The sequence below is a fragment of the Cetorhinus maximus genome, chromosome 3, assembly GCF_964194155.1.
Source record: "Cetorhinus maximus chromosome 3, sCetMax3.hap1.1, whole genome shotgun sequence".
In the NCBI taxonomy this organism is placed as follows: domain Eukaryota; kingdom Metazoa; phylum Chordata; class Chondrichthyes; order Lamniformes; family Cetorhinidae; genus Cetorhinus; species Cetorhinus maximus.
The window spans coordinates 73,385,439-73,404,172 of record NC_135881.1 but is presented as its reverse complement, the minus strand read 5'-3'; the positions used below and the strand labels follow the sequence as shown (position 1 = coordinate 73,404,172).

Below are 18,734 nucleotides of genomic sequence, written 5' to 3'. Positions count from 1 at the left end.
ATCAATGTGGTAATCTGAGGTGCAATAGACCTTTAAGAGAATATGAGCAGATTGACCACATGAGTGCGTTACCCAATTGCTGTTTAGTGTGGGCTACAATGTTAATCAGGAGTCTAGGGTCTGGTTGGAGAAGCACACATTGTGTTAGTGCTCTGTTACTTGTGTAAATAAACTGTATGTGCTTCACCTTATATTGGTCTCTGCATCTGCAGTATATTGTTGTCAACTCACCCACCGGTAGATAGGTGTGCAATCGTGTTCATGAGCAAAGCGACCCGATAGAAGGAACATAACAACTGGTGACGAGGCAAAACACGACCAGTCGATGACACCAGGGAAAGCCGGGAAAATTCCACTGAAGTGAATCTGTCGTGCCTTGCAGGCCAATTGTAAGTACAGCCCTCACCATAGTCATCGAACTTATCTCCCTCCAATATGCCACAATTTGGCCACATCAAACCTTTTGATCAGACCACCGATGACTGGTCACACTATATTGAATGCCTCGTGTTCTTCTTTTTGGCCAATGACATATTGGGGGAGGAGACGAGGTGAGCGATCCTCTTATCGACATGTGGCAGTAAAACATACGGCCTAATTCGTAGTCTAACGGTACCCAATTCCCCAGATTCCAAAAGCTTTGATAAGTTGGTAAATCTTGTGAAAAGCCACTTTCAGCCGAAATCCTCGCTAACAACGTAGCGTTTTAAATTTAATTCAATGTTTTGCGCCCCTGGAGATTTTGTCTCAATCTGTCTTTACGATATCGCATAATGTGCCCATTGCGCTGGCAGTAGAAACACCCGGTTCTTTTAAATTGTCGTTTGTTTGCAGGCTGTCTGGTTCTGCCATTATTAATGTGGGTTTTATCTGTTAAACCATTGCTTTTTGCTGGTCTGTTACTGATGGCAGTAGCTTGCTATGTAGCAGCCTATAAACAACTGACAGAGCACTGTGAGTTCGGGACATCGATTAATGACATGTTAAGAGACCGATTAGTGTGTGGGATTAACGAAGATGCCATTCAAAAAAGGTTGTTGTCAGTAGCGAATTTGGACTTCGGCAAGGCACTGGAGTTGGCGCTCACAATGAAGAGCACAGTCAGGGATTCAGAAGCAATCAAGGGAGCACAAAATGGTGCCATCCTTCACGTCGGGAGGGTGACTAGAAATGGTGCAGAAGCGCAGGACTCTGTGGGAAGGCGGGAAACAGCCATCAGTAACAGACCAGCAAAAAGCAATGGTTTAACAGATAAAACCCACAATAATAATGGCAGAAATGGAACCAGACAGCCTACAAATGAGCAACAATTTAAAAGAACTGAGTGTTTCTACCACCAGCGCAATGGGCACATTATGCAATATTGTAAAGACAGATTGAGACAAAATTTTAAATAAAAAGGCAGAAATCATGAAATCCACATAATAGAGGGATGAGAAGAAACAGAGCCAGATATTTGCTCACAGCACAACTTAAAAATGGCTAAAACAGAGCCAATCTACATGACAGTGAAAGTCAATGGGAAACCCATGCGGATGGAGTTGGATACAGGGTTATCCACGATTGTTATAGGGGAACATACGTTCAAATATCTGAATGGAGGAGACCACTCATTAAATCTAGAAAATTCAGATGCTAACTTAAAGACGTATACTGGTAAAGACATACGTTTAAGAGGTATATGCAAAGTCCCAATACAGTATGGAAGCCAGTCTGTTGATCTACCCCTACTACTGATAGCAGGCAGAGGACCGGGTCTCCTCGGAAGATACTGGTTAAGAGAGATTAATCTTGAGAGACTATTGTGATCTCAATCAGAAGCAGGAAATGTTAGTGTTTGGAAAAAGGAATATGACAAGACTCAACAAAAGGAACTCGTTGAAGTGATGCTTCAGGACAGAGCTTGAGTTGGAGTCAGTAACCTCCAAAAAGAAAAAGAAAACCTGGTGAAGGACTTTCGCATATTGCAAGATCCCCTGAGATCCCAATTTGTATCACAAAAAAGAATGAGGAAGAACAGAAAGAACTCAGCACATCTCTGGCCAAGATGAAGAATAAATTAGCTGAGAAAACACAACAATACTTAATTCTCCAGGAAGCAACTAACAAATATAAAATAGCCAAGAAGTTTTAAAAATAGAGACCTCTGAGTTTTCAAAGGAGCTGACAGATGAAGAAATGCTGGAAGACTCAGCCATTGAGTTCACTCAAGTTGAACCTATACCTGAGCCTAGTCTGGCCAATAGGGAAATTGAAAAGAAGGCCGAGATTAAAGTCAGCGCTGCCAAGAAGAAAACCCAACAAAAGAAGACACTTGGGAAAAAAATGCGGAATTGCTAACAAGGCCCCGAAATTTTTTTCAAAAATTTTTACACGACAGGAGGCTGATCGTTCCGTGTTCAATTTAGCCTTGTCCAGCATCCTGATTTTGAGAACCTTCCTGACAATTGACCCTCATATTGTTGATCTTGGAGGGGAGGGGCAGAGGAGTTCATGTGATTGGGCGCGAAAGAGGGTGCAAACATTCTCATTAGAGTCTACACCACATGTAGAAGGAACTTCCCTTGGCTTGGCTCACCTGTAGGACCTGGTGAGCCTGAGAGTCAAAAAGACAAACTTACAGGTCCTTACCGGATAGCCTAGTGGACAGGTGACTCCTGAGAGGGAAGCCTCGGATAAACCATCGAAGTTGTAGAACTACGATGTTCGACACGTTTGAAAAATCCTCCAAAGAGACAGAATTTGCAAATAGTTTACTTATATAAATAGTTGATATATTGTAAAGATTATAAATTGTACTTTCGAGTAAAGGAGGAGGGCTGTGATAATCTGAGGTGCAATACACCTTTAAGAGAATGTGAGCAGATTGACCGTATTACCCAATTGCTGTGTAGCGTGGGCTACAATGTTAATTAGTAGTCTAGAGTGGGGTCTGGTTGGAGATGCACATATTGTGTTAATGCTCTGTTACTTGTTTCAATAAACAGCATGTGCTTCATCTTATATTGGTCTCTGTGTCTGCAGTATACTGTTGCCAACTCACCCACGTGCAACCATGTTTGCGATCAAAGCGGCCCAACAGGAGAAACATAACAATCAACCTTGCTATGAATTAGATTACTTTTTATACTCTGTTTAATCTTTGTTGCACTATTTCCGAGATGTGTGAACATTGTTTCAGTAGTTTTGTTTTATAAATTACAGACCATAAATTCAATGGTGACACAGTTTATCTATAATCTTGCTAGAACTTCAGTGTCTAGGGGCTAAATTTTCCGGGAAGCCTGAGGTGCCGTTGCTGGGACCAAAAGCAGGAGCCGCTGCCACTCAGGCAAGAGAACGGGGGTGGTGGTGGTGGTTGTTGTGAGGTTTGGGGTAGGGGTGTGCGCGGTGCATCCTGCAGTTAGCACTTCAGTATCAGCTGGCCAATTAAATGCCAGGAGGTGGAGGCGCAGTCTACTCAAGCAGAGTGGGCAAGGTGAGATCACGCCACTAGAAGGTAAAAAACAGTCAAACTTGGAAATGGCCGGTACTGGTCTGAACTGGAGTTCCGCTATAAAGTATACAAGGCCAGCTCAGGCTAGCACCAGTCACTTCCAAGTTTTACTGGTTTTGAAAGTGCTGGAAAGGGCTGTGAGCACTCTGACAAATCGACCCTCCCACAGAGTCCGCACCCATTGAAGCCCCAAAGAAGGTGGCATTTAGGGGAATGACTGAGGGAAGATTCAGGGAGGGAGATTTTATGGAGCTTGCAAGACAGGGATACGTGGCGTGCGGGGTAACTGAATTTGACGGCAGCCAAAATTTTGATTTCCTGATGGCGGGTTGAGATGCAGGGATAAAGTCAATGGTGTATTTGCAGCGTGTAAGGTCTTATGCATTCCTATAGTGGATTCCCACTTGTAATACATTTTCACACCATGAATGCTCATTAGCATTAAACTTCTTTGAAATGACATCCTACGTTCAAGATAAAGTCAGTGGCATGCGAAAATCTCCTGGCACCCAGTTCACGTTCATTTAAAGGTGGTGCACACTGGTCGGCTTTGTGCAGTTGTGTCTGAGATCAGCGGTTTTCCTTGTTGAACTCGACAACACGAGGGAGGGAAACAAGAGAATGGCAGCTCATGTGGAAGCTCAGGACCGGCAAGGGAAGGTCAGTGGGGAGGCGGGGTTAGTGTGTGGTGGGGTCAGGGGCATGGAGGAGTGGAAGAAGGAAGGGTCTGGCATCCTGGGTGCGGCAGGGGATGGTTGGAACAGTCAGGCAATGTAAGGAAATGAGGGGCCTAAAGGGCAATGTCAGTATTGTCCACGTGGGTCTATCTCAGGGTGTTGAGCGGCTGAATTCTTATAGGGCATTGAGTTCACCAACAACATTTCAGTTATCCCTGCCGAGATTGATCTCGGCCAATGCCCTTTACAAAACATAGAAGGGAGAGCCAGCTGAGCCTGCAAGTTCATCCATGTCCCACAGAGTGGTGAGTACAACACTGGACACAAACATGAAGAGTCAATAAAGAGTGAACACAAAAACACAACATTGTTTATTTCACAAGACATGCCCCTAACTCCTCTGTAACCATTAATGCGTGCCAACCATGAGGCATGCCAGTACATTTAGCTATCTGACTAAGCTTGTTCCAACAAATAACAATGATGTACAAATGAATAAAGTGAACCCAATGTGATATGAAATATCTACAAGTGAAATTTAAATTTGCTAACGCCCGTGCCACCTTTGTGCTCTTATGTTAACGGTAACAGAGTTGTGCAGGAAAGCTGTGGCCGTGATGAAGAGCCTCCCTATTTACCCAGGAGGTGTTTTATAGCTTGTACATACCTGCTGCACTGCCAGCTGACAGCAAGGGGAAGTCTTTTCATTTTAATTGTAATCGCTTGGGAACCAGCAAAACGCAAGAGAGCATAGGTGAATGCCCACTTCCTGTTCCACCATTGGGAATAGCATGCCAAAGATACAATTCTGCCCTCAGGGTGGCCCCAAGGTTCAGTGATGCCTCCCTGCAGGTTCTCATCCAGGCTGCTTGGGCAAAGATGGATGTCCGCTTCCCCAGGCCAGGAGTAGGAGGATGGCTCAGGAGATGAAACAAGTCTGGACAGGGATCACAAAAGGGGTCAGTGGCCGTGGAGTTGTCCCTCAAAGCTGGCTGCAATGCCATAGGCAGGTTAATTACCTCTTGCAATCTGCCAAGATGAATTTTTTTTATTATTCATTCATGGGATGTGGGCTTCACTGGTGGGCCAGCATTTATTGCCCAGCCCTACTTGCCCTTGGGAAGGTGGTAGCGAGCTGCCTTCTTGAACCACTGCAGTCCATGTGGTGGAGGTACGACTACAGTGCTATTAGGGAGGGAGTTCCAGGATTTTGACCCAGTGACAGTGAAGGAATGAAGATATATTTCCAAGTCAGGATGGTGAGTGACTTGGAGGGGAACTTCTAGGTGGTGGTGTTCCCATCTATCTGCTGTCCTTGTCCTTCTAGGTAGTAGTGGTTGTGGATTTGGAAGGTGCTGTCTAAGGAGCCTTGGTGAATTCCTGCAGTGCATCTTGTAGATGGTACACGCTGCTGCTACTGATGCTGAATGCATCAGGCATTGATTATCCTGCAGGTCTACATTTGCCTAGGGGGTGACTGTAGTCTTGGTTGAAAGGGCATGCCTACACAGTCACTGGCACAGCAGCATTGCTTGTCAAAGGCAGGGCAGCTTCTGTGAAGGGCCCTGTTCCATGAGAGCTAGCGCCTGCACTGCTGTTTCTGAGTGGTCACATGCTGGAGGTATTACTGTGGCTGTTTCATGGACAGTCAGGCTCCCACCAGCATTGGTGTTGTGCTTAATTTTGGTGGGCAACTAACAATGGGCATTTATATGCTTATAGGAAAAGACTGTGTATAATGCCAAAGAAGGTCATCTCAGAAGGCAATGTCCCTTACAATGTCCCTCACCATTCTGAAACTGATGGACAAAGAGACTCTGCAGCCCAGAGGCCAGCATGGGGGTCATTTCTTGCCAATGGTGAGATTAGAGTGGAGCCCAGAGAGGGTGACTGGCTGATCTGATGGGCACAGGAGAGCCACTAGAGAGCATGAAGCTTAGTGTTCATGTGTTCACCACTGGTCACATAGAGTTCTTCAGTAGAAGTACAGTGAAATGCCATTACCCTTTAAACATTCTTCTCTCTCAAGCTGGTCAAAGACAAGAGCAGCAAGCTGCAGTGAGCAGGACAGCAGTTCACAGCTGAAGTGAAGAAGGGAGCCTCAGGCGGTGCACAACCACATCACTTCTCCTACACCCTCCACCAGCACAGATACTCCCACGTTGGTGGGTCCCATACACATGAAAATTCAGCATTGCAGCCTGGTGAGCAGAGCACAGATGCACTTGAGCACCTCACAGAGGCTGTGACAGCCAAGACCACTAACAGTCAGAGGACTGTGGGAGGCCAGGCCCATGCTGAGCCCCAGGCTGACGGTGTGCCTCTGGAGGCATCAACAGGCGGCAGATACTGGAGCTACAGCATGAGGTGCTGAGACACTTCCAGCGGCTATTTGCACCTACGTGTGGATGATGGCAGAGTCCATCCAGGCCATGAGTGCGGCCATGTCTTAGGCAAGTGCGCCCTTAGCTTCCTCCATCGAGAGATTGGTGATCCTCATTGAAAGCCTGATCCAGCAGACCAGTCAGTGGATGCAGGTATGCACGGCATAGCCACTGGGTTCTGGGGAGCAATGGGCTGGGCACGGGGTGGTGGGGAGGGTGGGTGGTGGTCTGAGGCGCCTGAAATCTTCACCAGTGCTTCAGACTCCTCAGGTCAGCAAGGATGGACAAGTACACCCTGAAAGGGAAGAGAAGTGACTACCTTCCACCTTAGGCATTCCTGTCAGCGTGCTCCTGTCAGCAGTTCCTCAGTCCCTCTACCAGTGACACTGGCGCCTCATGTAGCCGCAATTACCGTGAAGGCTTCTGCACATGTTCAGAGGTCCCTCAGCATGCCGGGGCCCTCCAGGCCTCAGGTAGCCAGGGTACAATGGGCACAGGGTGCCATGGTCAGCAACTTGCCTCCATCTCAGCTGGCAGCATAGGGCAGCACCACATATGAAACACATGTATGAGATTTAAGAAGTGCACCATTTGCACTTGGGGTTCATGGATTTATTTTCTATTAATGCCTGCTGCCTTGCAAGACTTTTGTTCTCCAGTAAATGTGGAATGTTGCAAAGCAACAGTAATTGTTCCATTTCTTACAGGTTGCTGGGACTTCAGGAGTACCTTAACTCTCTCAAAACATGATGGGAAAGACCACACCACTTGGCGTCAATTCATTCCCCATGTCACAGTTTAATGCCTTATTTGGTGCAGGTGAGATGATCAAATAAACAAGTGCAGTAGGCTGTAGCTTTATTGGATAGCATGGATCTGTTAGTAGGAATCATCTGAAACATGCCTGTATTAGTATGTCATAATTTGAGTGTATCTCATTGCACCTTTCCTGCAGTCCATAGGGTTCCTCATCATTCTGTACCCAGTCATCACCTTCCTCTTTATCTCATCATTGAAAGAAGCATCGAACTCCAGGATGTCCTCATTATTCAAACCTTCTCCCCTCCATACCACTAGGTTGTGTAGGGCACAGCAGATCACAATGATCCAAAGATCCTTGCTGGGGCATACTGAAGAGCTCGAGTGGATCAATCTCGGCATTTGAACTGCATCTTCAAAAGCCTTGAGCCCTGCTCTATGGTCATTTGGGTTGTCCCATGGCAGGTGTTGTACCTCTCCTCTGCATCTGTGCCTGGGTTCCACACAGGCATCAGTAGCCAAGACATACAAGGACACCTGGGACTGCCTCAAGATGTAGCTGTCATGGCTGCTTCCCGGGAACTGTACACTCAATTGAAGGAACCACAGATGGTGTTTACATAGACCAGATGCATATCGAGCAAGTGGAAACCCTTACACAAAAACAAATATAGCTGGAAAAACTCAGCAGGTCTGACAGCATCTGCAGAGGGGAACACAGTTGATGTTTCGAGTCCGTATAACTCTTCATCAGAACTAAGGAAATAGAGAAGTGGAGACCCTTCCTGTTGATGAAGTCCTCTGGCTGTTCAGTGGGAACCTTGAGGCCCACACATGTGCAATCAATGTGATCCTGAACCTGGGGAAATCCAGCAATGGCCCCACATGCTATGGTGCTCTTAGTGTGAGTGTCCTGATGAGTGCGAAACTGCACATATTAGCTGGCCCTCTTGAACAGGACATTGGTGACCTGTTGATGCAGCGATTAGCCACAGACTTGGAGATCCCACACATATCTCCAGAAGGTCTCTGTAATGAGCCTGAGGTGTAGAAATTCATTGTCACAGTGACCTTCAGTGACAAAGGCATTAGGTTGCCACCACGACCCATAGAGGGCTCAGCGCATCGTCTATCATGGTGTGCAGCTCAGTGATGGCTTCCCTAGTGATGCACAATCTTGAATGACACAGCTACTCTGACATTTGAAGGTAGCTGAGCCTCAGGTGGTACACCCTCTATGGAGGGTAGCTGCATCTGCACACAAGAGGTTGGTTGTGTGCCACTCTGTCTTCTCCTCCTTAGTGTCCTCTCTGATACTAATGTTCCTGGTGGCCCTCATCTTGCTGTTGTCCTGCTCCCGGTGGCTGCAGCTCTGTCCCTCTCTGATGCTCCTCTTTACCAGAGCCCTCAAAGTCTGAGTGAATAAGGCCCATGGCAAAATAGCTGCACTAATTTTCCATTTCTCCCTACCTACTCTATTCACACACGTGCCAGGTCTTGTTGCACATTCCCCGCTCTCAATTTATAGCCATTCAGATAATAATCTGCCTTTCTGTTTTTGCTACCAAAGTGGATAACCTCACATTTATCCACATTATACTGCATCTGCCATGCATTTGCCCACTCACTCAGCTTGTCCATATCACACTGAAGCACCTCTGCATCCTCCTCACAATTTAGCCTTCCATCCAGCTTTGTGTCATCCGCAAATTTGGAGATATTACATTTAGTTCCCTCATCTAAGTCATTAATATATATTGTGAATAGCTGAGGTCCCAGCACTGATCCCTGCGGTACCCCACTAGTCACTGCCTGCCATTTGGAAAAAGGTCCGTTTATTCCAACTCTTTGTTTCCTGTCTGCCAACCAGTTTTCTATCCATCTCAATACGCTACCCCCAATCCCATGCGCTTTAATTTTACACGTTAATCTCTTATGTGGGCCTTTGTCGAAAGCCTTCTGAAAGTCCAAATAAACCACATCAACTTGCTCCCCCTCATCAACTCCACTAGTTACATCCTCAAAAAATTCCAATAGATTTGTCAATCATGATTCCCCTTTCATAAGTCTGACTCTATCCGATTCTGCCACTGTTTTCCAAGTGCTCAGCTATTAAATCTTTTATAATGGACTCCAGAATTTTCCCCACTACCGACGTCAGGCTGACTGGTCTATAATTCCCTGTTTTCTCTCTACCTCCCTTTTTAAATAGTGGGGCTACATTAGCTACCCTCCAATCTGTAGGAACTGTTCCAGATTCTATAGAATCTCAGAAGATGACCACCAATGCATCCACTATTTCTAGCGCCACTTCCTTAAGTATCTGGGATATAGATTATCAGGCCCTGGGGATTTATCGGCCTTCAATCCCATCAGTTTCCCCAACACCATTTCCCTATTAATACTGATTTCTTTCAGTTCCTCCCTTTCACTAAACCGTGTGTTCCCCAACATTTCTGGTAGTTCAATGCCTCATTATACCTAGAACCCCTTGGTTTCCATGCACACTTTGTAAACTTGTTACAGTAAAAGTTAATTGCCTGTTAACCAGGCTTAGTTACCTTTCCCCATTTTCCCCCTGCTCCCTTTATGTTTCGGTGTCAAGATTTCCCGTTATGCTGTCCACCCTTCAGTATATCTGGTTATATACAAACATACACATTAGGAGCAGGAGAAGGCCATTCAGCCACTTGAGCCTGTTCCACCATTCAATAAGATCATGGCTGATCTGATTATGGCCTTGACTCCACATTCCACCTACGCTCACCTACCCCTGATATCCTTTGACTCCCTTGTTAGTCAAGAATCTATCCACCGCTGCCTTAAAAATATTCAATGACCCTGCCTCCACTGCTCTCCGGGCGGAGAGTTCCAAAGATTCACAACTCTCTGAGAGAAAAAAAATTCTTCTCTTCTCTGACTTAAATGAGAGACCCCTTATTTTTAAACTATGCCTCCTAGTTTTAGTCTCTCCCACAAAGGAAAACATCTTTTCTGCATCCACCCTGTAAATTCACCTCAAGATCTTATATGTTTCAATACGATCACCTCTCAATCTTCTAAACTCCAATGGATACAGGCCCAGCCTGTCCAACCTTTCCTCATAACTTCCTCATCCCAGGTATCTGTCGAGTGAACCTTCCCTGAACTGCTTCAAATGCATTTATATCCTTTCTTAAATAAAGAGACCAAAACTGAACACAGTACTCTAAATCTGATCTCACCAATGCTCTATACAACTGTGGCAAAACATCCCTACTTTTATTGTTCCATTACCTTTGCAATAAACTTCAACATTCCATTTGCCTTCCTAATCATTTGTGACACCTGCGTACTAACATTTTGTGATTCATGTACCAGGATACTCGGATCCCTCTGTACCACAGAGTTCTGCAATCTCTCTCCATTTTAATAATATGTGCTTTGCTATTCTTCCTGGCAAAGTGGACAAGTTCACTTTTTCCCACATTAGACTCCATCTACCAAATTAAGTGTCCACTCACTTAGCCTAATTGTATCCCTTTGCAAGCTTCTTATGTCCTTTTCACAACTTACTTTCCTACCTATCTTTGTGTCATTGGTACATTTAGCAACCATACATTCAGTCCCTTCATCCAAGTCATTGATATAAATTGTAAATAGTTGAGGCCCAAGCACTGATCCATGTGGCACTCCACTTGTCACATCTTGCCAATCTGAAAATGCCCATTTCTGCCTGCTTTGTTTTCTATTAGCTAACTGATCCTCTATCTATGTTAATATGTTACCCCCTACAATGTGAGCACTTATGTTGTGCAGTAACCTTTGATGTGCTCCTTGTCAAATGCCTTCTGGAAATATCTGGAGTTCCTCAAACAACTCCAATAAATTAGTTTTTCTTTTCACAAAACTGTGTTGATTCTACCTGATTGCACTGAGATTTTCTAAGTGCCCCACTATAACCTCCTTAATAATAAATTCCAGCTATTTCCCTATGAAAGATGTTAAACTGGATGTATGGCCTGTAGTTTTCTGCCTTCTGTCATCTTCCTTTCTTAAATAAAGGAGTCAATTCGCTATTTTCCAATTTTGGAAAATTAAAACCAATGCATCTACTATCTCAGCAGCCACTTCTTTTAAGACTCTAGGTTAAAGTCCGTCAGGACCTGGGGACTTGTCAGCTTTTAGTTCTAATAATTTTCCCTGTACCCTTTCCCTTGAGATTGTAATTGTTTTAAGTTCCTCACTCCCTTTCACTTCTTGATTCATAATTATTTCTGGGATGTTATCTGTACCCTCTACAGTGAGGACAGCTGCAAAATCTCTGTTCAATTTATCCGCCATTTCCTTATTTTCCATTACTAATTCCCCATTCTCACTCTGTAGAGGACCAATGCTCATGTTACTTACTCTTTTCCTTTTTAAATACCTGTAGAAACTCTTACTACCTGTTTTTATATTTCTAGTTTTCTCTTGCACTCTACATTCTTCCTCCTTAATAATATTTAGTAATTCTTTGCTGTTCTTTATGTTCTGTCCAATCTTCTGACCCGCCACTCATGTTTGCGGAATTATACGCTTTTTCCTTCAATTTGATACTATCTTTAACTTCCTTAGTTAACCACGAAAGGTGTGTCCTTCCTTTGGATTCTTCCTTACTGTAATGTATCTTTTCTGAGTATGCTGAAATATCTCCTTAAATGTCTGCCACTGCATTTCTACTGATGTATCCCTTAACCTAATTTCCCAGTTCACTTTAGCCAGCTCTGTTTTCATGGCCTCATAATTGCCATTATTTAAGTTTAAAACACTAGTCTTAGATCCACTCCTCTCTCCCTCTAACTGAATGTAAAATTCAATCATATTGCGATCATTGCACACTGTGGGGGCCTTTACTAGGAGGTCATTAATTAATCCTATCTCCTTGTCTAGTTTAGCCTGCTGTCTGGATGGTGCTGAAACATGCTGCTCTAAGAAACTGTCCCTAAAACGCTCTATGAACTCATCATCCAGGCTACTTTTGCCAATATGATTTGTCCAATTTATATGTACATTAGAATCACCCATGATTATCACCATACCTTTCTCACAAGCCCCCATTACTTCTTTCTGTATATCCCACCCTATAGTGTGGTTAGTGTTAGGAGGACTATGAACAACTCCAACAAGTGACTTCTTACCTTTACTATTTCTCATCTCTATCCAAACTGATTCAACACCTTGATCTTTAGAACTAAGATCATCTCTCTCTATTGTACTAATGTGATCCTTAATTAACAGAGCTGCCCTTATACCTTTTCCTAGCTTTCTGTCCTTCCTAAATGTTATATACCCTTGAATATTCAGGTCCTAGTCTTTGTCATCCTGCAGTCATGTCTCTGTAATGGCTATCGGATCATACATATTTATTTCTTTTTGTGCAGTCAATTCACCTGTTTTGTACAAGTGCTATGTGCATTCTGATACAGAACCTTTAGTTCTACCTTTTTACAATTTTTGTAACCTCTAGCCTTATTTGCTAGTGCACCCCTAGATTTTTACAAGTCTGTCCGTTTGTCATGAAGAGATATTAATCTATATACTATTAATGGAAATTATTTTTTTTAAATAGAGGTTTAGTCTGTGTGTGTGTTAATTGGTTTAAAGCCAGCTAGCCTGAGTCCTTTGATGTATAGTAGTTTTGAGATGTTAAACAGTAAGGAAGTTAACGTAAAGAGTACATTTGCATTTTGTTGAATAAACCATTCAAAGACTGGGGAGCAAAATCTTGCACATAGCTAGGAGACACCAAGCAATATGTTTATATTACTAATAAAATTGATACCATGAAAGGGGTTTTGTTGCTAGAAGAAGTGGAATTCAAAGGGCCTGGTGATGCAATGAGAATTTGCATTCAAAGGGAAAGGCTGGGTATAACAGAAGGGAGTTTATGTGCACAGGGCAGAGGCAAGTAAGATCTAAGCAGTTGTAAGCTTGCAACTGTCTGCAAAGGAACCAAATTGAAAGGAACCTCATTTTGAATTTGTAAGATGAAAAATGCTTTGCCTGGTGTCTGTTTAAGTTGATTGGTTATTGTTGCCTTAGTGGAGATTAATTTGGGAATTTGTTAAAAAGTTATGATAGGAATAATTTGTAGACATGTTTAATACCTTGTTGTAAATTAATAAAGGTTTCATTTAGTTTGATATAAAACCTCTGAAGGCTTGGTGGGTTCATTTCTGAATTCAGAGTTGCATCTCAAACGTACCAATTGAAAATATAGGTTATGACAGTTGTTTAAAATTTCCCTCTGGGATTTTAAATAACTCAGCCTTTATCAACTGCTGTGTCACAACACCCATCCTGTCATGCTCTGATCATCATTTCCCTTATTCCTATCTTGCTGTCTTGTTTTGTCTTCTCTATTTAATTTATCACACTTGACCTCTTGCCCACACTATATGACTTGCCGGAACACTGATCCCAGCATGGCTCAGGAGAAGACTGTTCCAACTGTACAACTCCCACTTTCCCCAGTACTGGTACTAGTGCCCATGAATCAAAATCCTTTTCTCCCACACCAATCTTTGAGCCACGCATTCATCTTTCCAATCTTGTTTACCCTATGTCAATTTGCTCGTGACTCAGGTAGTAATCCAGAGATTATTACCTTTGAGGTTCTGCTTTTTAATTTAGCCCTTAGCTGCTCATATTCCCTCAGCAGAACCTGTTTCCTATTTTCACCTAAGTCATTCGTACCTATGTGGGCCATGACCACTGGATCCTCCCCCTCCCACTTCAAGTTCTTTTCCAGCCCAGGGCAGATATCCCAAACCCTTGTATTGGGCAGCCCTCTGGGCTTCTGCTCTCGGCTGCAGAGAACTGTATCTATCCCCCAGACTACACTGTTCCTGATTATCATTCCATTCCTATTAACACCCCCTTTTGAAGTGCCATGGTAAGTTTTCTCATCCACCCTGCAGTCACTGCTTTCATCCATACAGGCTGCAAGAACCCTAACCTGTTGGACACTTACCAAAGGCTGAGGCTACTACACTTTTACCTTCTGGGTCCCCATAGCTGCCTCACTTGCAGTCACACCCTCCTGTCCTTGACTTATGACCAAGTCAGAAGACCCTATCCTAAGGGGTGTGACTGCCTCCTGGTACAAAGTGTTCAGGTACCTTTCTCCCTCCCTGATGCATCACAGTGCCTGCAGCTCTGCCTCCAGTTCATTAAATCTGAGCCAAAGCTCCTCAAGCCACAGACTTACTACAGATGTGTTTGCCCTGGATTGCACTGGTGCCCAGAAAGATCCACATTCTGCAGCCACAACACATCACCTGCACTGCCATCTTTATAATGTGTTAAAAAAATTATTTTTCTTAATTGATTTATAATTAATAAACACTGCTACTCCCAGTAATCTTAACTACTGCTAATAAACCTTACTACAACTAACAAAACCTTGCAATTATGAATAAATAACGAGTTCTAAAGATGAACAAGCAAAATATTCACCAACCAATCACTTATCTGTTTTCCTGTGATGTTACACTTTGATTTCTCTCAGAACACACCGGTCTACTCTGGAGTCACAGACTGGATTGGATAGTTCTTCTAGGTAGTGGTTACTGCCTCTGGGTCCTCTTTTCGCCCGCTCTTCTAGGTGGTGGTTACTACCCCTAGGTCATCTTTTCGCCCGCTCTTGTAGGTGGTGGTTACTGCCTCTGGGTCCTCTTTTCGTCCGCTCTTCTAGGTGCTGCTGGCCACCTCCAGGTTCTCCATTTGCCCACTCATCCTTTACGTCAGTTACAAAGTAGAGACGTTGGGCTTTGCTCCCAATGCCTTTGTTGCGATATTACTACTCCTCCCAGCTCCTAGCCCATCACCATAGGGCTAGTAAAATTCAGCCCTCTATCTTATGTACATATTATTATGCTAAATTGCCAAATCACTAGTTTTTTATTTATGTGTATCAGGAGTTGTTGACCAAAAAGAAATACAATTACAATAGTCACTTCGCTCAACAGGTTAAGAGTGGGATCATTGTTGGTTTGTTGATGCAGGAGCATGACATGCACAGCAAGTAACAAAATTACATTCCTACCATAAATATAACAAGTTTTATAAGTTACAGCACATGTTACATTTCAGATAACAAAGAAAACAACTTTTCCAACTCCATGTTAGAGGCAATGATTTTCCTGTTTCATGATTCTTGTTGTTTTATTTAACACCTCATTGAGAAAAATCCTTAGAAAATTAGCTGCTCTTATCTGTAGTTTGTAATTAGCATATTTATTATATTATCATTATTGAAGATTCCACAAATACAATTGAAAAGAATACAGAATTTCACTTTTGAATACTGAAATTTGTTGCTCTGCTCTGCTTAAATTGTATCAGAAACTATTTTGTAAGATTATGGAGAATAAAATTGGGTCATAACATGAACATCAAACATTTCTATCCTCAACTATAACATCTTTGGTAAATCTTCCTTTCTCATTTAGTCTTAATCCAATGAAAACTCTTCTGAGTGAAGTTACATTTTCATCCTGACACTTCAGGACTGCTGCACATTACTTACCAGGTCCCTGTTTTGTTGTTTTTCGCAAGATTTCCATCCAACTTCAGTGATGACTAGCTCAGCAGTCACACATACCAGCAGGAAGATGGATGCAAAGATAATGAGGAGCTGAATATTTTTCATCCTAAAGCACAAGAAACATTTTTACATTGTTAAATATGTAGAATTTAGAAATTGTAGAACTGAAATGATTCAAATAAATAGCAGCACCTTCGTGATTGTAATATTCCCCAACATGAACGGGATAACATGCATACTTTTACAGATTTATAATAGTTACTGGTTATAAATGCACTGATAAAATAGAGAACAGAAATTGAAACAAAATTAAATGTTTGCCACAGTGCAAAGCAGAATACAAATTAACATATACATATACATAAAAATCCACCTATTTAAAATATTGCTTATATATACTATACATATTTATGCAATATTCTAAGTAGGTGGATAAACACAAATAGTTCAATAAAAGGGAGCAATAGTAATAAATATTTCACAAGGGTGAAGTACAATAGGTTCAACATTGTATTTTATGTTGGCTTTTTGAATTTTATATCGAATTTTTGCACAGAGAAACTTGAAGACAGATAATAGACATTGAAATAAATAAGGAATGAATAAGAAAAGAAAGACAGTTGCAGTAAAGCTCACTGTTTGTTACCTGTCTAGGAGATTGAAAGTTGTGTATCATCGAAGGCCCTGCTGCTGCCTCTGATCTACAATATGTAGAATTGCTCCAATTTATATACTCTCTCCAACCCGCTCACTGATATATCAATGATTGAATGACTCACTGATCATAGACAAAATGCCATTTACAGGTACCCAGACCAGACAGCAATGCAAGACTTTGAAAATCTCAGAATTTATTCTGTCTGTCTTTGCAGATAATATTTAAGGCATGTGTCCTAATGAATTTATGGAAAACTGACATTGTGAACTGAAAGTATAAATACAGATTAATGAATACTGCCATTATAATTTAAAAGTGTATTAAAATAAACAAATTCAATTAACTAGCCAGTTTTATAACTTCAATTATGAAACCACTTCTTATGAAAATGTAGTTATAGTAACAGTTTAGAATATTTTATGTAGTTTTGATTAAAATAACACATATATCTTATATTTTACACATTTCTATTCTAATTTTCTTTGAAGCAACAACTTTAATTCAGTTAGACTGGAAGTAAAAGCGTAGTTGTCACTTCAAGCAGTAGGTCAGGATCTGAAGAACATACCTTTTAATGTGCCGCCACACCAGTAGGTGATTGGGACTATTTTTTCTGTAGAGGCAACAAACCAGTTGACTTTTCCCCATGAGAGTTTTACACAGTGTTTTTTTTTTGAGCTGCATTGTCTGATGGAAGAATAGTGCAATTAAACAGGATAATTGAGAAGCATGGTGAAGAACGTGGAAGCTTTGGTGGGTGTGCTAATCAAATTGTATGAGCATTATTTTGAGCATTGTAACTGCAGGCCACCACTGGAATTATAAATTTGCATCATATCCCAGCCTTTCCATACATCCTCTAATCTTCCCATCTAAATGAATCATCTGTGGATTTATCTTTCAACTCTTCGTACAGATTGAATCGCTATTGACCTGAACTCAGGATCATTTCCTGAATACGCGCATGCATGGAACCGTCTTTTTTGGTGATAAAGAATCCGCTGAATTCATTTCACAGGACTATAAAATGGATTTAGGTGAAGGAGGACATTCAGCCCATTATATTCATTATACCTTTTCAAAATACTAACCTGACTGACATCCTATTGCAGCATTTACTTGCTTCTCATGAGCCAATTTCCTGGCCCCAACCATTCTTTCTGGCATTCATTCTAGTTGTTAATCATCTTCTGTGATTATATATTAAATAGCTGCTTTTCATACAGATAAATGGCTTTTCCAGCCTCAATTCATGCTTTAGACAGGACAGAAAACAAAGCTGATTTTGGCTGACTTAAATAGCTGAGTGTTACTTGTGTTAAGTGATTAAAGGGAGAGGGCAGATATATTCAATGGCTAACTTGTCGGTTTTAGAAATTGTATTGTACACCAAAACCTTTTCATCAGCATTTCTAATGCGGTCTATACAAGGAAAAATCCACAAGCTGAAAACTTCATAGAAGTTAGAATGAGGTCTGAGGAATATTTTAAATTGCTGTAATTTGCTAGTTCCAGGTAACTACAGCTTCACTAACTTTTCTTTATTCATTCGTGGGATGTGGGCTTCACTGGCTGGGCAAACATTTATTGCCCATCCCTAGTTGCCCTTGAGAAGGTTGTGGTGAGCTGCCTTCTTGAACCGCTGCAGTCCATGTGGTGTAGGTACATTCACAGTGCTGTTAGGAAGGGAGTTCCAGGATTTGACCCAGTGATAGTGAAGGAACGGCGATATATTTCCAAGTCAGGATGGAGAGTGACTTGGAGGGAAACTTCCAGATGGTGGTGTTCCCATCTATCTGCTGCCCTTGTCCTTCAAGATAGTAGTAGTCATGGGTTGAAGGTGCTGTCAAAGGACCCTTGCTGAATTTCTGCAATGCATCTTGTAGATGGTACACACTGCTGCTACTGTGCGTCGATGGTGGAGGGAGTGAATGTTTGTGGATGTGATGCTAATCAAGTGGGCTGCTTTGTACTGGACAGTGTTGAGCTTCTTCATTGTTGTGAGAGCTGCACTCATCTGGGCAAGGGGAGAGTATTCCATCACACTCCTGACTTATGCCTTGTAGATAGTGGACAGGCTTTGGGGAGCCAGGACATGAGTTACTCATCGCAGGATTCCTAGCCTCTGACCTGCTTTTGTAGCCACTGTATTTATATAGCTAATGCAGTTCAGTTTCTGGTCAATGGTGAC

At 42.5% G+C, this 18,734-nt stretch overlaps 2 protein-coding genes across 2 annotated transcripts in view; one reads left to right on the top strand and one right to left on the bottom strand.

Moving 5' to 3' along the window:
• hacl1 (2-hydroxyacyl-CoA lyase 1) overlaps positions 1-16,007 on the bottom strand; it is a 158,469-nt gene extending 142,462 nt beyond the window's left edge. Inside the window, exon 1 of the mRNA XM_078538562.1 lies at positions 15,868-16,007. The gene's annotated coding sequence lies outside the window, so the exon portion shown is untranslated. The remainder of the gene's footprint in view (positions 1-15,867) is intronic.
• The window catches only part of LOC144678725 (biotinidase-like), a 75,061-nt gene continuing 56,485 nt past the window's right edge, over positions 159-18,734 (top strand). The window contains exons 1-2 of the mRNA XM_078538568.1: positions 159-389; positions 7,265-7,376. Of these exons, the coding sequence (XP_078394694.1) occupies positions 7,304-7,376 (73 nt within the window). The 5' untranslated portion in view covers positions 159-389; positions 7,265-7,303. The remainder of the gene's footprint in view (positions 390-7,264; positions 7,377-18,734) is intronic.